Here is a 9,539-nt window from a genome sequence, read left to right as displayed (position 1 = left end):
CCCTTGCTCTTGGTGAGGCTGCAGGGGACAGTACTGCTGGGGCTGCCCTTGCTCTTGATGAAGGTGAAGGAGACAGCACCACAGGCTGCTGAGTGATACTTCGTGGCAACTTGGGACTGAAAGTCTGGGGATGAGATGTTTTCAGAACAACATGAGCTGGACACTTCTGAAAAACAAATCAAAAGGCAGGAGTCACATCTCCATTGGACTGGCCAAAACACCAACCCCAAAGAGATAAGAAGCCACAGAGTACAGACCTGTCCCACCCACACATTCAAGCAGAAAATTCAACCCTGAACATATTTAAATGAACAACAAAGTATGTCTTTCAAAGCTATTTCCTCACTTGCATTCTTTTCAACAGGTTCCACACCTGGAAACTATATCCTTAGTGGATTTAATCCTCTTGACTCATTACACATAATCCTATTTGAAGCTATCCAAATGGTTGTCTCTGATTTGGACCATGCTCACACATGAACTATGACTACTTTGACATGTTTTGACACTATGTTGGACTACTGTAGCTCACAGTACTTGCCTCCCTGAATGTCTTCAGCCTCTCCAGTGTTTTCTGACGTTCCTGGCTTATCCAAGCTTTTTTCTTTTTCTCCTCCTCTTTTTGCTTGTCTCTCTTCTGCATTAAAACACAAGTGAGCCTTAGTGTGTGAAAACAAGCAGCTGCCAGATTCTTCAGGGCTGCTATTCGGTACTCACTATCTGTATGCTGTGATGCTGCTGGAAGCGTTTTTTGCTCTCCTCTGCCTGTTGCAGTCGCTGCCGATGGCTTGTTTCACACTGATCCTGGGAGAGGAGAAAAATTCATGCACCCTCAGTCAGTTCACAGTTCCTGTGCCCCATCTGTGCCATTAACTCCTGTGCACAGGCCACTAAATAGCAACCATGGTTGAGTCCTTGGCAGTGCCAAGGAAAATGGCTAAGCTCAACTAGTGTCAGATGTGAGAGCCTGAAGGTGAAGTCTGTGGGACTCCTTCATGGCTAAAGCCAATGGAACCTTTTGTTCTCCTAAACAGTAATAGAGTTATCCATGCCTCAGAGAAAACATACCCAGATCTGAACCAATCCCTCTGTCTCAGCCTTGGTTAGAAAAAAAAAAAAGAGAAGAAAGGGGGGAAAAAAAAGAAGAAACAAGGTCTGAAGAAATGTCACTCAAGTACCAGCTGGAGGGAAGGGATGCAAAGACATGAGGAAGAAGGCAAGAAGGAAGCTAGCAGAGCATGACAAAAATACAGGGCTACTTTCCCCCATCCCTTATTTACCATAACTCCCAAGTACAAAACCCAGGGAAGCAAAGGTATGGGAAGCAGAACGACTGCCTAGAAGAGCTACCTTTGGTTAATAACAAGTGCCACAGAGAAGCTGCAGGCTTCAATATTTTCTCTGGGAGTCGCTATTTGTCTCTGTACTGAGGGAGATTATCCACACGGCTGGGCAAGCATTTGCAAATCATCTGGCATTTGGCTTTAGTGTTACATAACCAATAGACAGCAATTAAGTAAATGAAAACAGAAGCAAAAGAAGTGTCTGCCAAGAAAGCAGTTGCAAGCAAAAGACAATGATGGCTCACAAAAACATTTCCAATGTCATTCCCATTTTGTCCAGCCTAGTGAGGGGTAAAAGGTCAGGTAGACTGGAGCCTAAACTCTGCTCCCTGCACCAGCAGGACTGCAGGTGTAAGGTAAGCTCAGCTCACTGAGAAGGTTCATAAGAACACTTGTGTCTTCCTAGTATTTTGCTCTGAATGGGAAATAAAGGGAAAACTGCCCCTTTGCACAGAACGGAGAGGCTGGAGAGAGAATTGCAGAAGTTAAATTTTGCCCTTCCTCCTGTTCAAAGGTAAAGCATGACTGTGTTGGTTGTTCTGTCACTGCAGCTTCCTTCATGGCAGGCCAGGATTCCTCCTGTACTGCAGCTGCTTTGGAAAAGGCTGCTAGGGCAAAGCTCCAGCTGGCCTCAACCAGGCTCTGGTAAGGTTTAGCTGATGGGGGAACACCTGGGCCACCCAGGTAAGTTTGTGCTCTCTTACTAATCTAGAGAGGCACTTGCTCCACACAGCAGAGTAAAGAGCTGGCTTAGAATCACATTGCCCCTTTCTGTTTGCAGGCCTTGGCACTGAGTGGTGAATCATCTTGTACGCTCTACCCAAAGCTTCCCTAATTGCTTCCTGTCCATCCCTCGTGAGTCAAGACACCAGCTAAAGAAAATGCACATCTCCAGGACTGCATTTACTTTTTTGTTCCTGAGGTAGGCTCTCCTCGCACAGACAGTCCCACGCTTTGTCTCCAACTGCTTAGTCTTCTGCCTCAGCATCGTCATTTCTGACAAGTTAGCGTAATGTTGTCCCATTGTCTGTTCAATGACCTTGAGCTCCTCAGGATTTTCACATGTATCATAGTAAACAACTTCATCCTGTTTCTCTAAAAAGGCATTTGGCATTTTTTTAAAAAACCAAAAATTGCCACAGTTATTTAAACATTTAAAGAACTAATGACATTTCAAAAGCCATTGGAGGCAGTGAGTTAGTCACGAGAAAGTGTAATGCTCCAGAGCCGAGCTTGGTCCTTCACAGTCTTATGCAAACATGTCATGTTACTCACAGGGGGGCTGTGCAGGATCAAATTTATGCTGTTAGCATTTGTTATTTAGCTTCCTCTTTCAATGTCTCTCTGTGTTTTAACTCCTACCTTCACCAACTGGAGTTTCCCTGGAAAACCAAAGGCTGTTCTGATCAACACTGGGTGATTTATTTTACTACCTACCACATTTTAATTATGCAACAAGCAGAAGCAATGTTTACTTCACAGTGTACACAGTAACAGATAATTCATAAGGACAAATAAGAATAAAACTGGTGCCTAATTTGGTGATAAATATGTCACGAAGAGACACTTAAGCTGGAACACAGCAGGATTTAGGTACCATTCTGGCTATAATCACTTTTTTATCATTATAGGATGCATTTTGTACTTGCTACACGTTAGATTACAATATATTATGATGAATTACAGGACCTATTTCAGCAGGTTCATGATATCCACAGTTTCTATGCATAGATCTTGTACCTATGAGAGCAGTTAAGCACTGTCACTGTAAGTTATGCCACATGCTAAATCAGTGCATGCACATATCACAGGTGCTGGCAAGATGAGCAACCACTGTGGCTTCTTTTCAAACTTGTGTTATCAAATTAGCATCTAATCAGTCAGAAGACAAAATATCAGATGGTGCCATGGCACTAATGTTTTCCAATGATGCTTTCTACTATCAAGACCCAAGCAGTGATACTGTTTGGGGTTTTTTTTAAGTGAAAACAGAGCAGGCTATATCAGTCCTGCGTCCTGTGCTTAAATAATTGTTCTCACCTTTAATCTGTCTCTTTATAGTGTCCAACTGTACGATAAGCAGCATCTCTTCATGTTTCAATACTTCAAGCTGTACGTTGTACAATTCCAGCTGTGTTTCATAATACTGTATTTCCAGCTCCTCCACTACACTTAAGTTCTCTTCTTGTTCGCCAAGACTCTCCATCTGTATAGCCCCAAAGAGAAAATAAAAAGCATTAATAACAAAATATGCACACATGAAACATGCCTGGATGCACAAATACCTGTAAAGAGCCTGGCCTAACTGGCAGCTGCTTAGATGCTCTGCCATTAGAAATGGCTTGGACTGAAACTCAGAGGAGCAGAGAGCCTTATTAACCTAAAGTAATTTTACCTTAGGCCTACCAGGAAAGACTTCATTACAATCTGCACTAATGACACTGCTCCTGGAAACAATTATATATGGTGCAGTACACTATGCCTGGAAAATAAACCTCAGGTAACTCCTAGCAGCAGTTAGACAGCATCCAGTCAAGAAGATCAGAAGATTAATATATTAAATAAGCATCTTTATTTTGCAGTGTCCTCTGAAAATAATATCTGGTCTTTATCTCCCTAAAACTAACACTTCAAAGGTTAATATCACAAATGTTAACATGACACTTGAACTGTAAGAATCTGCAGATATGCATTTTTCCACAACTTAAAACCACGTTGAAAACCTAAACTGTTTCATAGACAAAACACTTCAGAAGTTACTCCCATGACCACTTCAATAGGTTCTGATCAGCCCTTCAGAAAACAGTGAAAGAAAAAGAGACTTTACAAGGTCTTACATGTTTCTGAATACCAGCTCTCTTCTGTTTCAGGCACAACTCTCTTGCCCTCAGATGCTGGAGGGTTTCTTTAGCTAACATACACTTCAGGCTTTCTAGTCGTGGCAAAGCTGATGCCCAGGTGGCTTTACCAAATCTTTCCTGATCTTGCTCCATCTGTTTGTGCATCGCTGCAGATGAAAACATTGCAGTAAGACATGAGAAATGCAGTGTACTAATAGCCTTTGTGTGTTTCTGCAGCATTAAAAACGCTGATCCTATTAAACAATTTCTGAAGCTTCTTTAGAAATTACAAGATCAAAAGGCTGACTTTGTGATCTTATATATGTAAGTTAAATCCTTCATTGTACCATGGAAACATGCCTTAACAGTTACACAGCAACATACTCAGTTCACATGCTGGAATCCTTGAGGCTTACATATCAAGCATTAAAAGCAGCCATGGTTTTTATGCAGAGGTTTCAAGCCATAAGTCTCAGGTCTTGATAACATTTACGTGCAAGCTAAATGCAAGCTGTAAATCAAATTGATTAAAAGGTATTTATCTTCAGTGAATAAAACGCTTCTTTCTCTAGACACTCATCCCAATCTCAGGTTCTGCAGAGAGGTAAGATGAGCTTTCAGTCCCCTAAGTCAAGTATTTACATAACCTTTTGTGTACATCGTTCCGATTACCTGCCAAAGCCTTTACAGTTTCCTTGAAGTAGTTCACAGTGATATCCTGAATGGAGCACACAGCACTCTCAGCTCGCTTAGTCCATTCTTCAGCATCTTTCTGCAAAGCTGCAACTCTTCTAGGGCCCAAATTATCATACTGCAAAGATTTCTGCAAGGACACAATTCTCAGTTACCACCTGGTTTCCACGGAGTTGCAGCTGCACTGTGCACTTGGAGGCATTTCAGGCAAGGCAGAGCATGGTGGCAAACATGACCTACTCCTCACCTGTCACAAAGTGAGACTCCTCATGCCTATGCATTGCCTTGCTTCTCATTCTCCAGGTTAGCTCCCAACCTTTGTTCCCCAATCCTGACCTCACATTTAATTTTGGATTAATATATTAAAGTATTTTTAAACTATCATTTTAAAAATCATGCCCAACACAAGTGTTTGTAGCTGTTACTAAAATAACTCAAACCCACTCTTCTATGTGCAATGTTCCTTTCTATTTTTCCCCATGTGTTGACAGCACATTGCACCATCAGGTTCTCCCATTTGGCACTTCTTTCACACAGGAATAGGAATACAGAGAAGAAACCTAAGAGTATTTTCAAATCCCCAAAGTGTACATGGGTACAACATTAGTATCCAAATATTTTTAAAAGAGAATTATACTTCAAATGAGCCTAAATATCCCTTAGAGGGTTTTGGTGGTTTTTTTTAAATACAGAAACAAACTTTGTTTCATGCATTCCAATTTTCACTTTAATTTTCAGAACTGCACACTGGATATTTTATTGCCACAGAGTTAGATTTTTGCTATCCAAGCAACATAGTGTAAACTTAAAACTCCTCTGCTCTTTTTGAGAACATTAACAGCTCGCTTTTATTTTAATACACTGTTTAAGGAAAATTAAAAATAGGAAGTGGTTGTCAATTCCAGGGGCATCATAACTTTCAGCACGTGCTTCCAGTTTAAGATGCACGTCAAGCTAAATTAATGCAGTGACAACTGACATGTTTTAATCTACACTTCTAGCAGGTTGCAACTGCAATAGAAAACTGCTTTGAGTGGGAAGGTCTCCTCTGCCTTCTGTTTTGTCACCACCACTGGGGGATGACACCCTCAATGTCACAAGCTAATCCCACTGAAGGTGGCACAACAAAGACTCTCTGTAAATTCAGCCTCCCAGAGAGTAAACCCCAGAGAGGTGGGGCCTAGGGATATTTTCCTTTTAAGATGGACACTTGAGGGAAGACAACTGCAGTTCTAGTCAAGTCATTAACGTGGACGCTGGAGATCCTGAGACTGATTCTGCCCCAACTCTGAATTTCTCAGTCATGCCTGGTGTCTTGGCAGGGGAAAAAAAAAGGTAGGTACAGACAAAAGTAGGGAATGTTACATGATTTGAGTCTCAATGCTCCAAGAGCAGCTGGTGCCCTAGTACACAGCTTGGCCTTACACTTTGTACAGGCAGACTTACCAGGATTTCCAGTTTGTACAGCGTCGCCAGCTCTCGCATATCTCTGAAGGGCTGCAGTAAGTACTGGTAGAATTGTGTTGCCATGGTGACCAAATCCTGATAAGCTTCATCTTCTTCTTCATAAACCTTCATCAAAGCCACCATTGTGTCAGCACTTTTATGCTGCTGCAGAACCTAGTGGGATAAAAGGTAAATCAGATTCTGCTGCTTTGCATCCGTGTGTGCTGGCTGCTCATGGGCTCTGGTGGGAAGGGCCTGGCATTCAACAGCCAAGACTGCCCATCGCACAGGAGACATTCTACAGCCATCCCAGCTGAAAATATCCTTACCACCACACTGCTAAAGGCACTAATTGTATTAAGAGACCACAAGGAACATCAAGCCTAGGGCTTCCACCACAGAAATTCTCATAGCTGCATGCAGATGATTTGGTTGCTGCTTTTTATGAACATAAACGGGAAACTTGGGAAGTCTGCATACCAGAAAGACAAGTAAGGTATTCCTGAACTAGCTCTTGCATTGCTCCCACAATTACTAAATGCCTGCCAACAAGAAATGAGTTCCTAGATCCAGAATTTCTGACTTAAGGCACAGAAAAATCAGAATTCAGGAACATGTTTCGACTCCTGACACACCCTGCAGTTAAGTTCCTTTGACATTTGTATAATTTGTAATAGCCTGTTCTAACCTCAGTTCTAGTGACATTACACTGTAACTTCAGATTTTTCCACAGAACTGCTGCCTTTCTGATACACTGGGCCCTATTTATTGTCCTTATTTGCTTCTATGACAGAATACAAACTTGGGGATTTCCCCTCACTGGGGATCTGTTTAATGGCACCAATCAAAGCTTCAAAGATATTTGACAGCAGCTAGCAGAGACAGCATGCTCTATGTGCCAGCACAGAGTGAGCTGGCTGAGAGAACACAGCTAAGTTCCACTGGGAAACACAGACCTTCCTGGAAGGACAGTGTGTGCTCTACAGCTCCATAAAGAGGGTAGGGAATGGGAGGGAGAGGGTGTGCTGCAATGATGAGAAGAATTAAAAACATAAGTTTGACTGTGTTGCAATCAAAAAGCACTGAAATTAAACATCACCTTTGCTCTTGCCAACTGAGTTTCAGTAAGACAGCAGGAACAAAGTTCCCATGTGTAGGGGCATTTCCCCAGGGATAATCTGTGGAAGTCGGCTCAAGGCCATTTCCCACCCATCCTGCCTGCAGGCCTGGCATGGGCAAGACAGAGGAACTGCAACACTTCTGAGAAAGGCCTCCCCAGGAGACTGGCAGCTCAGACACAGTCCTAGGGCCCACCTGCAGCAATTTCAGTTTGCTTCTGCCCTGCTGCTGAAGCCAAATGCAACAGCTCGCTTTCTGGCTCCCATGCTAAAAACAAGTACAGAGGGCTGTGCAGCTCCTGGAGGATGTTTAGAGTGAGTATAGGGGAAGTATTAGTGACATTTTAAAGTCAACTCATGAGAGAATTATTCATTACAGGGGTTTCAGCTTTTTTTTATGTGCTTTTGGGGGTTTTTTTGAGGGTGTGTGTGGTATGTGTACCACTTTGTCTGTTTTAAAGTAAAACTCTTGCTTTTACACCATCTGATACTCTTTGCATAGAATTCTGGTTCACCATCAGCCCAACTGACTTCTCTGGTTGTTGTAACTAATGTTCTTGTGTTTTTTCCCTTTGAACACATACACAAGAAGTATTTACACAATACTACCCTCCTCCACCTTGTACCAGTACCTCCTGCATTCTTCAAAATTAATTTCCTGGTCCAAAAAATGAATTATTTGAGGACATGGACATAAAAAGGGAAGAAGGATGCTCTGGTACTTAAGGCTGGTTTAGTGCCTATTTCTTGATCTTCCATAACTTGGTTTAGATTGCAGTATAATCAATTTATGTCCCTGTTAGGCCTGCAAGTACAACACCAATGTATGGCCTATTTAGTCACATCTAAATACAGCTGGAAATTGAAGAACAACTGGCACCAAGCTATACTTCACCACCAAACCCCAAACTGCCACACAGCTGTATATGCTTGTGTTGCTTGCAAAAGAACAGAGTGGCTATACTGTATTTCTAACTGGGCTGTGAACTGTTATAGTCAGTGACAGACACTGACTTTTATATACAACATGGTACATGTTCACATAAACTAAAGTTGGCTTTTAAAAACAGTGTCTTTCTGAAAGAGTAATGTTATTACAGCTGTTAAATACTGCAATAGGAAGCAGAAGGCTAAAGTCAACTGCCTTAACTTGCCTCCAAAGCTTGATCACTTCCATAAAATAGCTTTCAGCTTACTTGACCAGAAAATTGAGGGCAACAGGTACAAAGAAAACTGTAGCAGCAACACACTGGTGAGGTTGATGTATCTGTAACTATTATTTTAAGACACCAATGTCTTAATTGCAACCATGTTACTAGACACTATCCTTTAAAATCATCCTTACTACAAGGGGAAAGAAAAATCCAGCAACACATCTACAAGAAGAAACCTAAGGTACTAAAGGAAGAAAGGGCTAATATCATCATTACCTCATACAATCATTAAGGCAGACTTTGACACTTAAAAAAAAAAATAACAATTTCTCTGACTACAAAGAACTTATTTGGCACAGGACTAGGGTTAAGTTTGGTTTCAACAAAAAAACCTGAGAATCCCCTAGTTATAAGCATTACTGCAAACAGGTAGTCTGAGACCTTCATGGGGAGGTGAGAAAATTAGCACATGATGGTACTCTCCTCTTCGGTTACTGTTCCACCCATTGCACAACACTGCTGGATGTTTTTAGCAACGTGTTTTCATAGGAGTACTTGCAGCTTAACTAACTGCCCTGACTGCCCACCCAGAGCTGGATTTATCCCCCACCTCAGAAAGCAGCACTTACAAGACTCAGTACCTGAAAAAAATGAGCTGGTGGCCTCCAGACAATAAAAAAGCATTTGTGTAAACAGAAATCTGGACACCGGACAACACTATGAGCAAAGGATCAGTGACCTGGTCACCTTAGCTCACGTGAGTCCTCCCAGTGTGAGTCTGCCCTGAGCGAAGCAGCTCTTGCAGCAGCGTCACATGCAGCTCCCAGGTGAGCTAGGGGTGCTGACGCTCAGACAGGTGCAGCTGTGAGCTGATGGCCCTACACCGAGGGAACCCCCGTGCTGCCCGCAGGGAGCGCAGGGGCCGGGGGGCAGCAGCCTCGCCCC

General features: G+C 42.5%; 1 protein-coding gene across 1 annotated transcript in view; it reads right to left on the bottom strand.

Annotated features, from left to right (window-relative positions):
• The window catches only part of WHAMM (WAS protein homolog associated with actin, golgi membranes and microtubules), a 10,083-nt gene extending 3,593 nt beyond the window's left edge, over positions 1-6,490 (bottom strand). The window contains exons 1-8 of the mRNA XM_009084840.1: positions 6,323-6,490; positions 4,856-5,006; positions 4,181-4,350; positions 3,384-3,549; positions 2,251-2,438; positions 718-804; positions 542-637; positions 35-166 (exon numbers count right to left, since the gene is read on the bottom strand). Coding sequence (XP_009083088.1) covers positions 35-166; positions 542-637; positions 718-804; positions 2,251-2,438; positions 3,384-3,549; positions 4,181-4,350; positions 4,856-5,006; positions 6,323-6,466 — 1,134 coding nt within the window. The 5' untranslated portion in view covers positions 6,467-6,490. The remainder of the gene's footprint in view (positions 1-34; positions 167-541; positions 638-717; positions 805-2,250; positions 2,439-3,383; positions 3,550-4,180; positions 4,351-4,855; positions 5,007-6,322) is intronic.
• Between the last annotated feature and the right edge of the window lie 3,049 nt (positions 6,491-9,539).

This window comes from Acanthisitta chloris, unplaced genomic scaffold, assembly GCF_000695815.1.
Source record: "Acanthisitta chloris isolate BGI_N310 unplaced genomic scaffold, ASM69581v1 scaffold14881, whole genome shotgun sequence".
NCBI lineage: Eukaryota > Metazoa > Chordata > Aves > Passeriformes > Acanthisittidae > Acanthisitta > Acanthisitta chloris.
The sequence above is the reverse complement of the archived record's forward strand: the minus strand, read 5'-3'. Positions and strand labels throughout refer to the sequence as shown.